The sequence below is a fragment of the Mytilus galloprovincialis genome, chromosome 5, assembly GCF_965363235.1.
Source record: "Mytilus galloprovincialis chromosome 5, xbMytGall1.hap1.1, whole genome shotgun sequence".
In the NCBI taxonomy this organism is placed as follows: Eukaryota; Metazoa; Mollusca; class Bivalvia; order Mytilida; family Mytilidae; genus Mytilus; species Mytilus galloprovincialis.
In genome coordinates, this window is record NC_134842.1 from 88,108,908 (window position 1) to 88,131,223 (window position 22,316).

The 22,316-nt window shown below is 31.4% G+C and overlaps 1 protein-coding gene across 2 annotated transcripts; it reads left to right on the top strand.

The window, feature by feature from the left end:
• The first annotated feature begins 9,106 nt into the window (after window positions 1–9,106).
• Window positions 9,107–21,966, top strand: LOC143076635 (uncharacterized). Of its 2 annotated transcripts, XM_076252463.1 has the most exons (11): window positions 9,107–9,281; window positions 11,106–11,159; window positions 13,008–13,343; window positions 13,643–13,756; window positions 15,003–15,125; window positions 16,624–16,734; window positions 17,466–17,578; window positions 17,882–17,969; window positions 18,944–19,036; window positions 20,808–20,908; window positions 21,848–21,966. In XM_076252463.1, exons 1-11 carry the CDS (start codon window positions 9,200–9,202, stop codon window positions 21,869–21,871), a joined length of 1,239 nt encoding a protein of 412 aa, XP_076108578.1. In that variant the 5' UTR covers window positions 9,107–9,199; the 3' UTR covers window positions 21,872–21,966. The 2 variants fall into 2 exon arrangements, with proteins under 2 accessions (XP_076108578.1, XP_076108579.1); XM_076252464.1 differs by lacking the exon at window positions 13,008–13,343.
• Window positions 21,967–22,316: the final 350 nt, after the last annotated feature.

A 22,316-nucleotide genomic window follows, 5' to 3' on the forward strand; every position in this document is an offset into this window, starting at 1 on the left:
GTTTGCTTTCTATGGTACCTTTAAAAGCTAGTGAATAAATATTTTTCCAATTTTCGTCACTAATTTCTATATTAAAACTTTCTTTCCATCTTTTTTGTGAAATAGGAGAAGCACTTCCCAGATTGATAAAAAGTGAATATATATCTTTAGCAAATAATTTACTGATGGGCATTTTTTTATTCTCATGCTCAAAAACGAATCCAAATGAGTTGCTGTTAGGTGACATGTGTTGTTGTAATAACAAATCTTTCCAGTCACGTGGTATAGCAAGTTTAATAGATAGAATGTCTATAAAAGTGACATTCAGGTTATATTTTTTGTTAATATCGTCATTCGCTTTTATCATCTACAATATCATTGATGAACCGTATGCCTTTCATGTACCAAGATCTGTATAAAATACTCGTTCTGTCAACTTTGATAAACGGATTGAACCAAATAAATTCTTTTCTAACATGAAATGCATTTAACGGGATGAAAATACTCTTGAAACGTTTCCAGGCAGATAACACTTCTACATAAAAAAAGAAGTTCTTTCAAATTTAAAAACTCAAATTCACATCTGCTCATAAATAAATCATCTTATTAAAAAAGGGAGAAGAATGCTTTGGAAACATGTTTCCATTAGGAGTCATGTTTTGACAAAAATCTCTTTACCCACATAATACGAAAGGATAACAGCTTAAGAAGAGTTATATCATTAGCATTCATATCACATCTTCTTTTTACACGATCAGTTGTTATAACACAGATAATATTAATATTTTTAGACCCTTACGCTGTTTGTATCTGATCTTACAAATGAACAAAACCAGTATGCTTAAAATTTGAACTGAAAATAGAGCCCGGAAAAAAAGATAACAACACAAGAACAAACCCAAATAAATAGCACTGAAAAAATGAGGGACAAATATATACAGTATTGTAAAAACGAGACAGACAAAATTCAAGACCAAATAAATTGAAGACATTGCAAGCGAACAATATAATGTTTTAAATCCCAACAAATCTAACTGTCCCATTGTTAATTCCTCTGTAGAAGCGCACCAGTACTCCCTATTACGAGAAGAGCTTCTTTCAAGTTTTGATAATTGCTTGTTTGCCAATCGAGGCAAAATCATTGCTAGAAATGCTTTTAAAAGCAAGAAATGTATTTATTTAACCTGATTGATTTTGTAAATACCACTAATGTAGTCATTTAACAGACAATGCACTGTCATGATAAATCTAAAACATTGTTAGTTTTATTGTAAATGCATCATAACGCTTTTTTATTGAAAATCTTACTTTTGTGTTGTTTGTTATATATCGCACCATTATGTATCTTTGTTCAACCCTGTTTTTAGATCTCAACATTCATTTTGATCCCGCTCACAAACAAACAAACAAACGAAAAAATATCATTCAATTACAATTGGAAAAAGTAGTACTCCCTACAATAACAGTGTGATAGATAAACAAAACCCAAAACAATGGACAATTATTTTCTGTATGATTATAACTATAGAATCGTCGATGTTAATAAGAACAGAATGACAGAATTAACCTGCTGAAATAAATCCTGTCTTTCTGAACTTCAATGTCGGTTGCTGTACTTTGTAGAATATATCATATAACAACGTGAAAAAAACAAAACAGGAAGACTAAACCCTTTAAAGTGTTCCTATAGAAAAAGAAACATTAACGTAAAAAATGTTTTGTCAATCGAACAAGTATTAGGTTTTGCTGTACTTCTTTGTCATTTCGTCGATGTTTTGTTTAATTCAAAGGCGTTGGCAGTTTCTGTTCGACTTATATAATTTTGAATGTTCAATTTGTACCTTCTTACTCTTTTTTTTATAAGTCGCATACTATGATTTGTGATTTGATTTGTATATATAAACATACACATGTAGAACATGTAGAACATAATAAATAGCTATGAATTTAATTTACAGTAGTTGTCGTTTGTTTATGTAATTTAAACGTGTTTCTCGTTTCTCATTTTTTATTATAGATTAAACCGTTGGTTTTGCCGTTTGAATTGTTTTACACTAGTCATTTTCGGGCCCTTTATAGCTTTTTGTTCGGTGTGAGCCAAGGCTTCTTTTTGAAGGCCGTACATTAACCTATAATGGTTTACTTTTATAAATTGTTATTTTGATGGAGAGTTGTCTCATTGGCACTCACACCACATCTTCCTTTATATATTTATTATACGTATTGAATAAAGTTTAAACGGCCATAGATACAGATGTGAACAATCCACATACTAGTATGCCATAATGGGTGTCTGGCGTACCAAGTAATAAGCCTGTTATATCTTTGATGAATATTCTACTCCATTCTAAAATAGAGAGGTCCCTTTCATTTGTTTAAAATCATATAATCAGATTCTAGATTTGAGATTTGAGACCCAAAAAATACCAATGCAAATATAAGGTTAAAGTCCGAGTCAGCCTTTTCCCGCAATTCAAAAAACTAAATATCTCAAAAAGGAGCTCCATAACCTATCATTATTTTAGCTTATTTTGTTCCTTAACTAATGCTCTTCTGACTAATAATATCAACTTTAAATTATTTTTTTATTTCACCTAAGTACTTCCATCCTTAAGCGCATATTCAAATGCCAATCTCGTATGAAATAAATTACTTTATAAATACTTTAGTAATGATTGGCGATAAGTCATTTAAATTTTAGATAGATATACTTTAGATGATAATTCAACGTCATTAGTTCGACTGGCGCTGTCAATATGCCTTTACACCCCGAATATCATAAGTATTGTTTTATTGGGTCCCTCTGCTTCAACTTCTATGCTTCCAAAAACTTTCTAATAACCATGGGGCAGTGTAAATGATATTTAGGGTTTTGCGGAAAATTTCTTTTAATCATTTATGCAAATGCAAGTATAATTAGAAAAAATAATCAAAAGCAACAGGCTTATAATGCAGTACGCTAGATCCACGAGTATTAGGTTGTAGTGTTAAGAAGAACATTACCTGTCCTTTTAAGATTAAATAAATTGTAAACTCGTTTGATTTTATCCATAAAACACAAAAACCTAAAACAAATTATCACAAATGAGTTATGGTTCGAATAACTGAAATTTGATATTTAGTTCAGTCGTTTAAACTATTTCTATAAAATCAGAATGCAAACTGAGTGATTTGGATGATCAGAACTTGTTTGTCGATTTTTTTTTTGTATGAAACAGTATGTAAAACTTAATTAGTAGATTACTCCAGCTGTGGAACAAAATATGTTCCACCTCAGGATGGTTTCACAGGAAATCTCTGTCAGTCTTATTTATTGCAAATTGATGTTCCTAATTCCATTTTTGTACACAACTATGTAAAGTTTCTTACGTTTTTTCCCCGTTTCTCGAAGACTTATTTTTTTAAATTGATATCCAGAATAAATAAAATAAGATAAATGGAAAGAACATTAGTTGTACAGTTCAATCCGCGTACAATGACTTTATGACACTTATAAGCTAAAGTACTTAACTTTTAAATTAAGTTTCTAACTCTGATTATTTTCCTGTTTGTATACTGTATTACCTTTTATCTTCAGTTTCCTGCTCTGACTAATTCCGATTAATATTTAATCGTTTGAATCAAATGTGGACATAAATAGGGTGTTAGTCATGTGTTTTCTATATAATGGATAAGTATGAATACACCTAGATCTGCTTTGAAAATATAATATTGAAATAATGTTTGGATGTGTAATTGCTTATACAACCGTCGTAAACTCGTTTATATACTAAGTAATACCATCTCTTTCAAATCACTTTCTAAAATATTAAAATGCATTAAGGCCGTGTAGTTTATAGACACGCATACTTTTGTGATTTCCATACGCATGTAACTTATTTGATAAAACAGGGATAAAAGTTTTATTTTTTTTATCAGATGAATCTGTCAGGATGACTGATTCCGAACACTTAAGTAAAAAATATCTACCAATTATCAATTAAAACTTATAACAAGTAATTTGAGTCTTTTCGTTTAGAATTTTCCTCGGAGTTCGGTATTTTTGTTATTTTACTTTTTCGAGTCAATGTCCCTTGTATGCAAAACATACATATACGTCCTTTTTCATATTAGATCAAAAGCCAATTTCGAATAAAATGTTAGGAACTGTCTTAACTCCCAAAAAGGCATAGTTAAATACCCAAAGAGAAGTTCATATCGAATAGTTAGAACTCAAATTGTCCCAAGTTATGTATGGAATGAAACAATTAATTCCATAGAAGTATAATGAACTTTGTGCATACATTTGTTTACTGTTGAAACCTTGATGTAGTATTGTTATTGTGCTACGATTTATTGGTGTACACCCTAGATTTACTTATATTCACATAAAGATAGAAAAAACACGCATTGTCCTGAAAATAAAAAGTCTATCAGGAGCCTGTAATTCAGTGGTTGTCGTTTGTTTATGTGTTACATCATAGGCGGATCCAGGGGGGGGGGGGGGCTGGGGGGCCCGGACCCCCCTTTCGTGGGAAAAATTTAGTTGATTATATAGGGAATCATTGAAGCATGACTGGAGCGGGCCCCCGTTAGGTCAGCCAGCGCCCCCTCCCCCTTAGGAAAAGTTCTGGATCCGCCACTGTACATATTTGTTTTTAGTTCATTTTTTTACATAAATAAGGCCGTTAGTTTTCTCGTTTGAATTGTTTTACATTGTCTTATCGGGGCCTTTTATAGCTGACTATTCGGTATGGGCTTTGCTAATTGTTGAAGGCCGTACGGTGACCTATAGTTGTTAATGTTTGTGTCATTTTGGTCTTTTGTGGATAGTTGTCTCATTGGCAATCATACCACATCTTCTTTTTTATATATAGTAAATTAAAAGATCCTAACATCAGGTTTGTGCTGTATTTTATTCTACATTAAAAAGGTAAATCATGGTAATTATGCAAAAAAATTTTATAAATATAAGATTTAAATACTATTCAATACCAGGTACACGAAATAAATCAAAAATTGCTTAATAATATTTTGCTACGGTTAGATAATTATCCACTTCAACTGCCGAATGTTAAAATCTACTTTTTTATTATTTATTCAAACTGAATTTACATGCTTCAATTGCGAAAGGCAAGTACATGAATACCACTAGGTCGGTGCTTTTTCTGTCGATCTTCTACAACAACTTTAAACATTTATTATTGTTTTCTTATGAAAACTCTTTGAAAATATACTCTTCAATATCGCTTTATGAAATTCGAAATGTTGGTGTATTCTATACTATTTTGCAAACACCTTGTCCGACCGTCGGTTCTTCCATCTGTCCATCTGTTCGGTCGTCCATAAAATATTTTCGTCACACTTTTCTTATGAACTTGAACGTAACTTTTTATCAGTAGTTTGACACTGATGTGTTGTGAAGTAAAAACAGTTTTCTTTTCTGTCAAACACCTTGTCCCTGTTTTCAGATACATTGAATTACAAGTTGGGTTATACTTAGCTCAACCACACGCGCAACTTCTAGTTTTGGTATATAGTATGAAAACAAGTACAGTGACCCCATGTTTGTCTTTTTGTATGACCTATCTTTTCATATGTTATTTCGAAATTCTTTTAAGGATGTTCGCTACTCTGCTTGAAAATAATAAGCTTTTTAAAAGACTATTATAAATTGAAAGTATATAAATAAAGAAACTTAACAAGCAGAAAAAAGTGGAGGGTCCGTGTGCTTGTTTTCGAGATATAAGCTGTTGAAAATTTGGCGGGAAATAATTCTCTCTAGATTTTTCTTTTACTTAACATTGGCACCTTTTTTGTTTAAAAAACTATGAGAAAATAACAAGGATTTCATGAGATTTTCAAATATGGCTTTTTAAATAATATGTAATAAAAATATGAAAAGAAAAGTATGGGTTAGTGAGCATTTTTATTTTAATGGTAATACATGGATAAAACCAGAGGATTCCGAAAATATGGCAAAAATTCAAAAAGTAGAGCAGCAAACATCCTTAACTAGTTTTATTTCAATCAAATAAAACAGCTTGATCGTGCATAATCCTTACAAAATATTGAGCAATTGACAAATGCTTTTTAAAAACAAGGGCAGTACACCTTATGGTTAATTAATTATTTGGCGGTAGAACGATAAATTCAAAAGTTGTAGTACATTGATGTAATTTTTACTCCGGTTTTCTCCTATTGCGATCTAAAGTGGATTTGAAAAGGTTATTTAAAGTTTTAAATGTTTGTTACAAACAACTATAAAAACGCATCCAAATATATATAATATATATATATAAAAGCAAGGCTTGGCTGCGTTTTTACAAATACAACCAACGTCAAATATAAAAAGATTTCAAAAGTCATTTAATGACTTTTTAATGAAAGTTCGATGATTAAATCTAGATTTAGACATATTTGTTTTGGGCGTTACAATAAATATGTACTTTAATATTAAGTGCATTACTGCAGAAGTGCAAGCTTATTATTTGCTTGAAACAGAAAATAACAAAAATAAAAATAAATTAAAATGTCAATTGTTCTTGAACAATTGAGAGGTCTTTCCTTTTGTAATGTAAAATACATGTTCCAATAGACGTAGAATGTATTGTCAAATGTAACAAAGTTGCGCCTCATCCACCTAAACGTTTTTCACTATTTACTATTTCTGTAAGTACAATCGTTTTTGAGATATCGACTAAAAAGTTGTAACGTCAAAGGTCAAGGTCAACCTTTAAAAGCTTTAAAACACACTGAAAATCCTTTAAATAAGGTCAAAAACACATAATTCGCTATATGGGACATGACCTTGACCTTTGACCTTTTGACCTTTGTCAAGGTCATTAGTCCCCAATGTCATTGCTGAAGACCCCATGAGTCTAGGACCTTTGGTTATATAGTAAAAGCTGATTTCCTCTTTTCAGAAACCTAAAACAGGGTTATGCCCCTTACAGAAAGGTTAAATCTCTTCGGTCAAAATGTAACAAAGTTGCGCATTAATGACCCAAACATTTTCCACTATACAACACTTCTGAAAGTATTAAGGTTGCTGAGATTATCCCATAACAAGGTGTTAGGTCAAAGGTCAAGGTCAACATACACATTTGACCTTGAGGTATTTTTCAAAGTCACATAAATTGATGATGAATGGTGAAGATCCTAGCTTATATATAGGTGTCTACGACTTACGGTTTCTGAGTTTTGGTGGCCAACCGACACCGGTTAATTTAAATAGGGGCATAACCCTACCAATGAGTCGTTGAATCTTTTCGATCCATTTGGTCCTGAACAAATTTCACCCTTCCTTTTTTTTTCTACCTATTACGGTTACGGTGTTGGAACGATAACAAGGTTTTTTGGGTTTCGGAGGGCTTACTCCGAACCGACAAAATATTTCGAGATAGGTATTCATGACACCAATACAAAGTGTGAACATGAAAGCGACATGGTTTACGGTTACGGAGGGAAATTTTGTCAAAGTTTGGCGGAACAAAAAGAATAATAATAATAATAATCAGAAGAAATACAGTAAGGTCTTTCCCTTTTGAAAAAGGAAAGACCTTAAATAATTGTGATAGCAGTAGCTAGAAGCTCTTTTGGCCATTATTGCTTATGTTTCATGTTTGCATGAAGTCAGTAGAATGCAATACAGATATTTGTGATAGTTCATGCAGAAAATAGAAAACGGAGAACATCGATTTCCGCCATGTTGACTTATTATTTCATTTTGTCATGTTGGACATTTTGCAGTTTACAGTTGCTCTTTCAAAAGCTTCCGTAAAACTAAAGGCTCTAAAGACACTGTGTCGCTTAACAATGTTTATGTACAACTTCAACAATGGTCACTCTCCTACATTGTAGACTGAATTGAATTCAAGACATAAATCCCTTTTTGTTGATCTGATCATTTTCTGTTTTCCGTTTCTCTCTAATTTTTTGCCTCAATCACAAGAGCGGATAAACAAATTGTCTTTTAAGGGTAATAAGCAGTAACTCTATAACTTGGTAAATACCTTCATTAAAGAACAATAACTTAAATAAGGAGTCTACTGAAAAACTCGGCCATGAGACTTATTTGTAGATCTTGTCTTAGTGATCATTTTTGGTGTGTTTAGTTTCAAACTATCTATGAAAATTTTTGATATAGTAGGCAAAAATGAAACATTAGTTGGTAAAATTTGTCATTCTAGGGCAATAAATCCCAAAGGATGTCGACTGAAAGTTCTACGTAATAGACAATTGGTAGAGCTCACCATTCTGAAAATTTCTCACGAAGACTACGGGCGTAAACAAAGCTCACTCTGCACTATGTTTTTCGTTTATTTTTCGATTCCAAATAAAGTTAAAGAAAACACAAAAATAGTAAAATTCGTCTTGGTAATACCTTATATAAGGGGTTGACTGAAGATTTCAGTAAAGTTGACTCATTTGTAGATCTTGTCCTACTGTTAATTTATTTTTGTTATATTTTCTCTCTATTTACTATAGTTTCCGCATACTATACGAAATTATTGGAATTTGCCTGTGAAAGGCAATTATTCCTATGAGAAGTTTTTATTCATTTAGAATAAAATTGAGAATGATAACGGGGATTGTGTCAAAGAGACAACAACACGACAAAAGAGCAGAATACAGCCCAAGGCGACCAATTGGTCTTCAACAAAGTAAAAAACAAACAACCTACAAGACTAACAAAGGCCAGAGGCTCCTGAATTGGAACAGGCGGCAGGGTTTATTTGAAGATATTATTCTCAAGTTCACTTTTTAGGTTTACAGTTTATATCTTTCTACTATGATTTCCACAAACAAGTCTTCTTTGAAGAACAGCAAAATACTACGAGAAATCGACTGACAAATGTGATCACGTGATATTCATAAGTTAATTCTGAGGAAGTTATTAAAAATTAATATTACTGTATGTATCTATAGAAGCAGCCAAACATATTACTAAAAATAAAGTCAGTAAAAAGAAATAACGTACCTGACATAGATAAAATCATAGTTAATATTAAATGATTTAATATACAGATAACCACCCACCTAATAAATACCGCCCATTTAAGTTGCATATATCAAATGAATTGTGGATTATTGGGTATTTGTACTCATAATGAGAAGAACCAATAAAAGTACCATCACAACGATTTGTTGCTTTATTAAGCAGGATATATAACGAGAACATACAGATTGATTGTCATTCAGTATAATCTGTTCTATATATCAGTACGTCATTACAACTATGAAGTTACAGGTACTATGCGTACTTGTATTTGTCTTTGGTGTTAGTTGTATGAACCGAAATATTTTCAGAGAGTATTTAGGTAAGTTAAATAAAGCAATTTTAATATTCAAAAGTAATGTTTACATTTAACTATGATAAGAAAGAGATCGAGAAAGAAGACAATAACAATTGGTATGTCCAATCAAAATAGGACATTGACAGTAACTGTATAATTTTAGAACGTATTTAGGAAAGCTTTATCAAGCAATTTTAATATTCAAATTACTGTGTAAGTTAAAGTAACCATCTATATTATTGTGATAAGAAATAGATTGAGAAAGGACACACTAAGAATTCTTGATTCCAATCAAAAGAAATGTTGCAATAATACCTCATAAGTTCAATCACAATAGTTAACGAACGGACAAAAACAATAACTAAATATTTTCAGAACGTATTTAGGAAAGTTTAATCAATCAATTTTAATATACAGATTACTATGTACTTTAACGTGTTCTTCATATATAAACTCTAAAAATATAGAGAAGACAGTTAGAGTCAATAACAATTCATAATATCAATCAAAATAGTTAATGAAAGACCACAACAGTAACTAAACAATTTTCGGATGAGCAATTTCAATATTCAAATTACCATGTATTTCAAATAACTCTTCATATATTACTATAAAAAGATGGAGAAACAGAGAGGGTGCAATACAAATGCACAAGTTCAATCGAAATAGTCAAAGAAAATACATACAACAATACCTTAACACAAGTAACAAGGAAAGTTATGACTTTTGCTTTAAGAAGTTTGAATGCAATAACGTCCTTGTGAGCAATTGTATTAACTGAAATATATATATATATATACTCCGTATTCTTGTGCTACTGAAATGTTGCTTAACAGATACGGAAAGTTCAGAATGGTAAATCTGACATTATTTATTTTGTCATAAACAAAATTCTCATTCTATCCTGATTGTCAAATTCTTGATATAAATCAAGATATGAAGCAGACGTTCGATGGCAAAGAAATAGCCAACATAGTTCCCAAAATTTGAATTATGCAATGAAATTACATCATTGTTGACGCTAAGTCAAATGTTAATGCAACCTTTATAAAATTTTAGTTGACTAACAAGAGAATAATAATATACAAACCAAAATTAAACAAATTCTCGAATTTTGTCTAGTAGAACTTCGATTATCGACAAATCCATTACTCGAAAAACAAAAATAATGGTCCCTTCAAGTTTGAGTCTCCTTGTCCATACGGACACCAGAGTTTAACGGATCTGAGACATTTATCCAATACCATGCAGTGGTGTCAATAATTAAGCGACTTTTGATTGAACATCTGTATACAACACTCAAAGCCGTTCGTTTATAATTACCAGAAATATTACATAGGATGCAACAATGAATTTATTCAATTATCATGGTTTACTATTGCAATAAAATCATTACTTCACAGGCGAAATAAATCCGATAATTTCAGTCCTCTGATGTCATACAACAATGGGTGATGTCAAGACGTTGTCGATGACTTTGCATCAAAACGAATTGGGAATGCGTAGAAAAAGATATAGTTCCTTGCATTTTCTACTTTGTGTCCATTGAAAACCAGAGGGTCATTGTTAAAAAAAAAGAATAACTAAAAACGAAGATTCAAATATAAAAATATAGTCAACTCTTGACCGAACAACGTACGCGTATTTGTGAAGTAATGTGTTGTTCGGTCACTTGGTGAATATTTTTCGATTTTTGATTTCATCGACTCGTTATTCTTTAAGTATCTGTACTATGATCTGTTAATTTCGCAAGCGACACTATTGAAATGTAAATCAAAGTTTTCCTTTTGGATGGTGTTTTTTACTTTGTTGTTATAATTTTAACTATATTTTTTTCCGTTTTTCTAGTGGCAAGACAACAAAGATTATTGGAAAGACATCATGGAGACAGCGGCAGTAAAGGTATTATAAACAAGAAATATAAATTAAAAGTTCATAGACGTTGGACATTGAATCACAGGTCATGTACATGATCAAGACAAGCAAAAATTAAAATCATAAACATACTGAACATAGAGGAAAATCAATTCGAAAAGTCAATAATCACATGGCAAAATCAAATAACAAAACACACCGAAAACGAATGGACAAGAACTGTCATATTCCTAACTTGGTACAGGCATTTTCAAATGTAGTAAATGGTTGATTAGACCTGTTTGTATAGCAAAAGGCATACATGTAAATGAATTCAATTTACATGGATCATATGTTTTATTGCTGTCTGCAGTCAGATATCATACCCAATCATCGTTTTAAATGAAACACCACCTTGCATTGTTTTTAAACTTGTGATGACTACTCACCTGTGTTGATCTCTAGATATGTTCAAGTTGTTTGCGTCATCGTTTGGCTGTCTATCTGACATATCAAAAGTATTACACAAATACTGAACCCTAAGGTTAAAAAAGGAAGACAATAAAAACTGCCAAAATCAAACGTAATCAATCAATTGAATTAGTGCAAAATATCTGTTATATTTCTGACTTGGTTCAGACATTACGAAAATGACGGGTTAAACCTGTTTTAATAGCTAGCTAAACTTCTAGATTATAGGTGCATAAACAATTTCGTTTGAATAATCATATTAAAAAAAGTTACCTATGCTTATTATACTATTTTCATATATGACGTCATCATATTATCAATGTAATACTCAAAGGTAAATTCTTTAGGTTTTAAGATAACGTTCTTCGTCCATCTACTTATTGTTCCTGAAAAAATAACATATTATAAATAGACAAGTAGGTATGCTACTAAGGACCTTAGTTTTTAAATTAATTATTAATTTTCCATCAATTATATCAAAGACATTTATCCTTAAATTTCATTTCTTTTCTAATATTTATTCAAATTTTAACATTTGTTTGATTTAACAAGTTGGCAAGATAGCAGTTGATGTTTACTTGTTCAGTTGACTGATTTTGTTAGTTTTTCGGACTTTCTCTATTTGAATTAGACTCAGGGTTCCGTATTTTTGTTTAACTTTATTTTACAAACCTCTCTTGATTTAACGTTAACGTATCTTCCTCAAGTTCGCTTCTCAGTTTCAAAGTAATTAACTTTTCAAAACACTAGTTTATATTGATAGGGAATTAATAAAGGAATCCAAAGAGCAAAAAAAATATACAGGTCACCGTGCTTGTTTTCGAGACTTTTCATAGCTTTATCATTGACAAGTTGAAGTTCTCAAAAACTGTTAAAAAGTAATTTAAATTTTAAAAGACTTCTACAGATGGCTTATCATTATACATGTAAAAGATTTACAAAAAGAAATATGGGGGTTAAGGCATTCACATGGATAAAACCAGAGGATTCCAAAAATCTGACAAAAAAAATCAAAAACAGGACAAGCCATCTTCCTTAATATCAATAACATTACATGCGATTCAAAACTCTATAATTACACAATTCCAAGAAGTCTGCACATACTACCGGAGATGTGATCGTAGAGGCACTCAAACATATTTACAGAAGTACGATTTGTGATTGACCAAAATACCTTTTAAAATAAGACTTCGTCACTGTTTACAGAAAGGTTTACATTTGAGCCATACATCTGCATCAATTTTAATGGACTTGGCCTGTTTCCCTATTTATTTGAATTTCTGTGAGTTAAGCATTGTTAAAAATAAATGAAATATTTCTAGCTGTTCTAAATACTTTTGAGTGGATGAAATTTAATGGAAAATTAAGATAACAAACAAAACAAAAAAGAACTGTAGAAAAATTTATTAACGTATTTATTTTTAGAAAATGACGTATTCGACGATGATGAGGTAGTCACAATAACTTGTGGCGAAGGAGAAGTAATCCAAGTGATTGATGCGAACTATGGTAGTCAACCAAACAAATATCATAAGCATGGAAAAGGACGTAAAGGCGGTAAAAATGAAAACGTTGAATGTAGCGACCCACACTCCTTAGTTAAAGTGAAGGACGAATGTAATGGAAGGCAATCATGTGAATTTACAGTCAGCGACCTTTTTAGTGAGGATGATTGTATAAATGAGGAAATGCTTGCAGCAAGGTCAGGGTCAAGGTCCGGCAATGATAATCAACTCCGGTTAGATTACAAATGCAAACCACGTACGTTTATTAAAATGTTTAGATTAAACCCGTGAAATTCATCACCGTTAAACACCAAAGAAGCCAAATGATAACGCTTATACACTGTTTTTCCTAAACGTAAAGTATTTTTTACTTGCTAGTTAAGTCATTGACAACATGAAAACGATAGGAACAGAGCCTATGAACGGGTCAAGCATCTTTCAGGACGATGACAAACAAGAGGGAAACGAATCACAACACCATAGATTACTAGTATACTATTCAAATTATCAATTTCCCTATTTTTTTAAACTTTATAATAACTACTATTATTTCAGATCCATGTTTGAACTATTACTGTGCACATGAAGGTATATGCGTTCTAGTCGATCAGAAAGATTTGACACCTCAATGTAATTGCGTGAGCGAGTGGAAAGGTACCCATTGTGACGGTAATTTTTTTTTTTAAATTATAGATAGTAGACACTTAAACGTTATCCATTAATAGTTTTATTTTGAATGGAACACGTCTTTTGATTGGCTGAAACTGTTTTTTTCTATCAGTTCATAGGCATAACTTTATCATGTGACCGTCACTTCATCAACGTTTATTACGATTTACTCCTTGAAAATTGAATTTAGAATCAAAATATAAGGAATAACAGTAATATTTTTTCGAAACTACTTCAAACAACGTGGTGTACACACTTTTAAATCAATGCTACACGAGATATACTGTGTATACCATATGTGTCTGTCTAAAGAGACAGCAAAAAGGTGACGCCAGATGTTATCAATACACTAAATTAATGAATATGTAAATAGGTTATGTTCATTTTAATTTTTTGTAAACGAATAACAGTACTGTTGATTCATTTATTTTGTGGATATCAATTTTCGTGGATTGCTGAAAACTTTCATTTTCATGGATATTTAATTTTGTGGTTTTGCCAATCTCTGTATACAAAGCCCATTGGAAATTTGCTTTTCGTTTAACATTTGAATTCGTGGTTCACCTGTACCCACAAAAGCCACGAACATTGGTATCCAACGAATAATAATGATTCCACAGTAGTTAGTTTATCCGTCTGAAGATTCTCCAAAATTCTATCTCTTATGATATGAACATCGTCTTTGAGATAGCTGTGTCAGACGAGTTATTGGGGTTATTTTATACACCATGTGCAATATCATTGTTCTATTGAATAAAACGGAATTTGCATTATGCTATCTATCAAAATATATATAACATTTTTAAAACACATTTTAATGGTGTGCTCACGGTTTGTTTTTACGAAATCTTATTTTTCGAATACTACTTGTAGTTACTCGACAGTTATCTGAAGTAATAGATATAGGAAGATGTGGTATGAGTGCGAATGAGACAACTCTCCATCCAAATAACAATTTATAAAAGTAAACTATTATGGATACAATGTAAATACATAGTTAATAAGAATAAGGGATAGTTAAAGTAAAAGTATAAATCTTCTGTGAAATTTTAAACAATTCTAGAAAAACAACAATGATGAAAAAAAATATTATACACAGGTAAATGGAAATAATTGTTTTGTTAAGTATGCTTCTTCTTCTGTCAATATAATCTTCCGTTTATGAATACCAAGAAATAGTATACTCATTAAAGCGGCGATCGAAACGTCAGAAAAATACATAAACTTTGATAAATCCTTTTATTAGACAACCCATGTGATGCAGACCCCATCCCATGCCCAGAAAAAAGCACGTGTTCAATAAATGGTGATGGAAGTGCCAGTTGTTGTTGTGATGAAGGCTTTACAGGAGATCAATGCGATGTATTAGGTTTGAACTTAAAACTTAATCTTATTTTATTCACACAAAAAAATTATAACAACATGTTTAATAATTTGATGCGTCCGAAATGCTTTTCTGGGTTTACCTTAATCAGGAACGCTGGATGCTAAATATTCGAAAGCCGAGAATGCATACGAACCGACAAAAAAGCTAAATTACAAAAAATATCTAAAAAAAGATACATTCATCTAAGTTCTACTTTGCCTTAGGGAGTAGAAACCTTTGTTTCTTTATAATTTCACAATTTATCAACGGGCAATTTTGAAAGGTTTGTTATACATCAAGTCAGTACCGAAGTATTAACTACTGAACTGACAAAACCCTCGTCCAACAGCAGCAAAATATACGGAGTTAGATACTTGACTTTCCATAATTTCAACACATCTTACAGCCTTGCGAGTTATTGAAGTTTATTGAAGCTTGTCCAATAGCAATCCCCGGGGCAGAGATCATATCCGTTCCGTTCAATATTGAGTAACACTACACTCAATATTAAGTGCAGTATAAGGGAGCATGTATGGAACGGATATGAATTCTGCTCCGGAGATTGGTTCCATAGAAATTAAAAACATATGGAACTCCGAGGAAAATTCAAAAGGGAAAGTCCATTATCAAATAACAAATGCAAAAGCTCAAAACATTTCAAATGAATGCATAACAAATGTCATATTCCGGACTTGGTACATACAATTTCGTATGTAGAAAATTATGGATTGAAGCTAGCTTTATATCTAGCTAAATACTAACTTGTATGACAGTCGCATTAAATTCCATTATAGTGACAACAACGTGTGGACAAAACAAACATGTATTATAGGTAAATTGTCAACATAGCGTTATTATCTAAATTATTATAAAAACATGTCAACAAAGAAAAACAAAAAGGCATATAGACAAAGCACATTAGGAAAAAAGAAATACTAGAAAACAAAAATAGCTGCTTGCAAACATTTCTTGTAATTCACTATTTATTGCAAAAGACGGACGAAAGAAACAAGAGGGACATTCAACGTGCAACGTACGTTTGGATTATTATTGTGAAAAGTAAATCAGTATTTGAGAACTCCTCTCAAGAACTGTCCGATATTCAGTCGTGCTTAAATGTTTTAAATAGTATCACTTGTTTTTTATCAAAGATACCAGACTTGTCATTTAAAATTCTAGAAATATGACTCATCGGTGACACTCGAATAAAAACAGTTTAAAAACCATATACATGTATGCCATTATCTAACCGATATAATTTAAATTTATCCGCAGCTACTTTGGAACAGATTGTAATTACTATACTATCCATCTTAAAAAATCGCAATATTTTTCTGATTTTACAGTAATCCAAATGGAGAGGATTTATAAGGTAGCAGATATGTTTGACGTTATAACTTTTTATTATTTATTTTTGTGGTAGTTGTTATGTTATGTTTTTTCTTCATTTATCCATATGCTAACCAGTGTACTTAAAACATTTATTTTATTTTCACGTAAGTGGATGCATGTACTGTTAATCCCTGTCAAAACGGTGGACAATGTTCCCTGGATAGCCTAGGACTTCCGGAGTGCACATGTGTATCTCCTTTTGAAGGGACATTTTGTGATGGTAATTAGTGTTCATGTATACTTTATAGAGAACATTTAATAAAATAAAATGTTTATCCTAACAATGTGCAATCTGTAGATTATGTGCACTACGTCATTAGAATTAATGCCTGTAAGTTTTTAACTTAAACAGTTAAAATAATTGCGGTAGTGTTTCACGTTCACATATTGCAATACATTCAATATCGATCGTGTTTTAATAGTTTGTCTTTTTTTATATGTTTTATCTTTTCGTGTTTAAATTTAGATACATTTTACGTAGCGTTTAACATATACATTGTGAGCTGTGAATGAACTAATTTGAGGGAATAAATTAATTAATACTGGAAAAATTAAACAGAATCTGTTTCCTATTTGCAATGCCAGTATTCTTAGAGTAATAATATGCTCAAGTCAGTATAAAGGCGTATTGTTTAAATAACACTTTCTTTAAGGCCAGTTTACTGTCTTTCAACATTATTTGTGTTTGATTCTAAAAGAGGGACGAAAGATACCAAAGGGACAGTCAAACTAATAAATCGAAAATAAACTGACAACCCCATAGCTAAAAATGAAAAAAGACAAACAGAAAAACGAACCCCAACAAAAATTTGGGGTGATCTCAGGTAACTTTAGACTTTAAATTTGGTATTGTAAAGATAAAATGACTCCAAATTGGTTTATGTTTTGTGGTTATATACATCACTAATTTATTTTATCAAAAGTTATACAATAAACTAATGATATTTTCAGTTGATTGTGATTGGCCAATGGGTTCGTGCCCTACAGGTTTTACCGAGATACCCGCGGGTAGTAGGAATTGCTATTATACGTGCGATACAGAAACTGGTTGGCTTGGTGCAGTGGTATTGTATTTTTTATTTTCATTTTTTTAAAGCCAATGTACCATTGAAACCATTTATACAATTTCTATTTCACGATTTGATGTTTAAATAAACACAAACCTCCTTCGTGATTGTGAATTCAGAAATGTTCTTCATTGTTTTCTTTAGAGTATGCTCTATAGTTGATATTTTCAAAACTTTATATTCTTATGTATTTTCTCACTTATTTAATATGACGTTGCTTTAATTTTAATACTGGTATTTGAATACCATGAAATAATTATCATGTTTTACATAATAGGACAATTTCTAATTTCGTTTTAGTTCGAGTGTCGAGCAAAGAATGCACAGCTTTGGGAACCAAATACTCCAACGGAGCTTACTGATGTTGGTCAATTTCTGGATGGAATAGGTAAAGACACTATTTTATCTTCTATTGATGCCTATCTTTATAATTGATTACAGAATATGAAAATGGTTGCATATCATTCGTATAGGCTTGGTTTCATTCTGATAAATATTATTGTACAAGATACATGCATTTATCTAACAAAACAGTCTTCTAATATGGGGTCATATATTTATTTACATATCATAAAAAGAAGCATTATATACCGACGAGACAATCATCAATCTAAATCTAAAAAAAGAAACCACTCCATCACATAAAAAACGAATACGGCAAAAAAGACAAACAATATAAGAATAAGTAGATATGCCGGGATTGACAATGAGACAACTTTAAACAAGAGTTCAATAATAAATTCATAGCGTATAGTAAGCTATAAAAGACATATACATGACAAAATGCGAAACAGTTCGAACAAGAAAACTAACGGACTAATCTATAATTAAACAATTTATATGACAGTAGACACCAAAATTAGCATATACTCTGTTGTATCAGCGATTGTTTTTTTTTTTCGTTTTTAACATATTGTCTGAGAGTGATGATGTGCATGCTGGCGTATGTAAACATAAAAGGAGAACAGTTTTTTTTCTGTTGGCGTGCCTAGTGCCAAGTTTTTTTTTCCTAGCGATTTCTAAAACTTTTGGGTTTCATTCATCTTGATTTGTATTCCTTTGAACTCTTCAATGAGATAATATTATCTGTAATTCAGTTTGACTTTGATTTTGTTACTTAACCCACTGGAATCACAAATTCCTCGTAGGTGTATACATTGAACATGTTAAATAGTTCTAAGGCGTTAGGATTTAGAGGAATAATAAAAAAAACAATTACTGTTATATGTTTGTATTTTCGATGACTGGTTTAGCTATTGCATATGTATGGACAAATTTCGAATATTTTTTTTCAATTCCGTTGATTAATATTCGGACTGTGAGTCATTAAAATGACTTACTTCCTTACTTTTCACATTGCAGCCGGCAGATATTGGACTGGTGCATCCGATCAGACTTCTGAAGGCACGCCTACCTTCGAACTTGGATCTTTAGGCGCATTACCTCTTTCAGCTGGTGAGTCATAAGATTTCAATTTGTCTAAGTCAAGGGTGTTTAGTTATAGAAAAAAGGAGGTAAATGTATAAGGGGAAATAACATACATTTAAAAATAGGATCACAGCTAACAGTGTACACAAATAATTTTACGAAAGTTCGATTATTAGAAATGAAATTCTCGCCAACATCAACTTGGAAAACATTACAAAATAGGAGGAAAAATTCAGAATTATTTATTCATATTGATGTAAATGCTTTGCTCATATAGCAAAGATGAAATGCTGAAAACTGAGTTTGTTTCTCTGTCTATACAGACTGAGTGCAGATTAACCGCATCGTGAGGTAACATTACGAAACAGTGCATCATAAGTTAGTCTTTCTTACATTAATTCAAATATTGTAAGCTTATCGGAGTCATTGGTCCTAAATACTATTTAAATTACTAGAACATATGTACAAAAAAAGATATAGCGTATCCATCCATGGCACAAAATCACTACTTTCACAGCTAAAACACACAAAAAGTAAAGGAACATCACTTTTATTGAATTGCTTTTCGTCATCTCTATGTCACAATGAGGTCTTCAACATGGAGCAAAACAAAACACCAATCTCACTGCCAGTGTAAGACGGCCCCTTGCACCAGAATTCCTGGCAAAGGACATCTAGATAAACCGTTTCAATAATTGATATTGAAAACGATGAGGCTGTTGTACACGGATACAATTGCTCTTTAAAACACAAATTAACTTATTGTCCGGATTTAAGGTGGTACCTAACACTTCAGGTAGATAACTCTTAAAAATCAGCTAAACGTTTTAATCACAATGTATTGTAAAGGAAATATTCAATGATCAAAATAAGTGTTTGTCAAACTTTTAAATCACCAATGAATTTTTTCTGATAAAGTGGTGGGTTCAATTTTTATATTTTTGTTAAAGGGTCAAGGTAAACAATGCCTTTTTGTCAAAGTTTTATGAAAATTAAACGAGCCAAATTGATATTAGTCAAGGTGTTGGTTACCACCTTAACAATTTGAAACATAAAGTTATTCAGAATCGCATTGTATCGGCCATGTTTTGTTTATTTGGGTTAATTGACTCAATCTTCAACCTTACCTGACGTTTCTGGTAATTGTTATATTTAGAGTGGTATTTGAAGTTAGAAAGGTTACATGTTTTTATCTGTTAAAATGGGATGGCCATCTCCACAATTCAGTGTTATGGTTTTTCACGATATAATCAAAGACATACGATCCAGAAGCAGGGAAGTTCTGGTTAGCACAATTAATCGTGAAAAAAATTCAAAAGCGTTATCTTTTTTCTAAACACTACGTTTTGTGCTTTAGTTTAACTTTTAACTGAAGGACCATCATTCTTTTCTTTTGCAATCGTTACTTTGCTGCTCCAAGAAAGTTGTATAAAAAAAATCAAGAAAATATCAATGGATTATTTTTATCTCTATATGCATTTGGGATTGCAAGTAAATTGACTACAACTTTTTATAACAAGAAGTCCATTCTGATATAACTAATAAGCGTATGGTTTCATGTGTTATCGCATTCAACTTTCATTCTGAGACTGACTTTAAAGCCGATTAAACTAATGAACACTTTGCCAAAAAAAAAAAGTGAAAAATATCTTCCATTTGAACATGTTAAAAGTTATGATATTTTTTTCAGTATTGAAACATGAAATAGCCTCTGTTTTTTTTTTAATCCTGTGCCACCATTGTAGTTAATAACAATTCGTCCTTTCACTACGAAATATCACGTAGTCTTATTTTTCAGATAGCAATGGTGTTAATTCAGACTGTGTGGCATATGAACCAGGAGACGAGCTAATTTACAGAACATGTCATACGCAAAGAAAATGCGTTTGTGAGATACAGGTGTGACGTCTTTTTGTATGATTATCTTCGGGAGTTTATGTTGTTTTTATTAAGGATATATTTTTCGGAATTGTTGTCTAGATATCACTAGATGAAGATCTTTGTTGATTGATGATTGCTTTATGTCGTGTATTTGCAGAAAACTATGCTATATCGCGGCGAGATTCTTGGGTATTTTTTTAATATGGCAGCAATGGAACGACACAAATAAACAAAAATACTATCTAGTGGTCAATAAATATTCCTGATAATTGCTCATACATATGTCGAAATTACTTTATCGCAATTACTGAATAAATCATAAAAAGACTGCCAATAAATTAAATTTTACCTTTGAATAGAATAATTCATACTTATTCTTGGTTAAACCAACAATGAATTGTTGATCTTATAAAAAAAAAATCAAAATAATTGATATCTTTCCTTTTTGTAGATATTTTTGCATGTTCTTTGAAAGTACTAGCTTTGACCTGAATAGCATTCAGTTAATACATCTCTGTATCTTTAAATGTATCAAAACATGTTCACTGGTGTTCAGTTTTTTAAGCCATACACCATGCCCAATACTTTGGTACATTTTTATTTTGACTACCTTGACATTTCTGTATTAAACATAGTCAACAATTCGGGTGTACAACTGTGGAAACATGTCGCTAGTGTATAAGACCACAGATATTGTATCTGTCAACCAATTTGTGATGGTGACTGTAAAACTGAGGTAGTGTCGATTTCAGTCATTTCCCCAAAAAACTTTTAGTTCAGAAGTCAAACGGCCTTATTGGATTAAACATTGATGCATATAGAATAAAACAGACTTTATAGTTTAAAGAAGATTTTAAGTGGAATTAATAAGCAAATTGCTTACAGAAACTTCTATAAAACTCACCAGAAAATATCTGATACATTTGTTTTTCATCTTTTTCTTATTTTACATTTCAGATTCCCTGTGCAACACAAAACTAGCCAGAAACGATTACAGACCGTCATTGAACTTCCAAGCTGTTATAGATAACTCGTCTTTCCGTATGAACCCCAATGAGTAACTTTAGTAGTTGTAATAGTAACTTGGCAGCATCCTTTTGTAATTGAAATATGCTTGTTACCATTCGGCATTGTTTTATCATCTCTTTTTGTATATTGTAGTTATTTGAACATGCATATAGTTATGATTTTACAACTGAGCGCATACAATTGTGATAGAAGCGATTTCTGATGATCTGCCTTCTTTAGTTAATGTATGGCAACGTTGTAACTTAGAAATTCATTAAAGTCCCCCCTTAAAAATGTAAGAATTTCTTTGGTTCCGTATTTGAAAATAATATATTCCATTCCATGGGACATAACCATTATTGTCAATTTGAATACATGGTAAATTGTAAATGAAATGTATATCTAGTGTTATACTTTA

Excerpts from the sequence above, each read along its gene's own strand:
- LOC143076635 (XM_076252463.1), top strand. The coding sequence starts at position 9,200 with ATGAAGTTACAGGTACTATGCGTACTTGTATTTGTCTTTGGTGTTAGT. Across the intron at positions 13,344-13,642 it reads AGATTACAAATGCAAACCAC|ATCCATGTTTGAACTATTAC; the intron begins GTACGTTTATTA and ends CTATTATTTCAG. Across the intron at positions 13,757-15,002 it reads GAAAGGTACCCATTGTGACG|ACAACCCATGTGATGCAGAC; the intron begins GTAATTTTTTTT and ends TCCTTTTATTAG.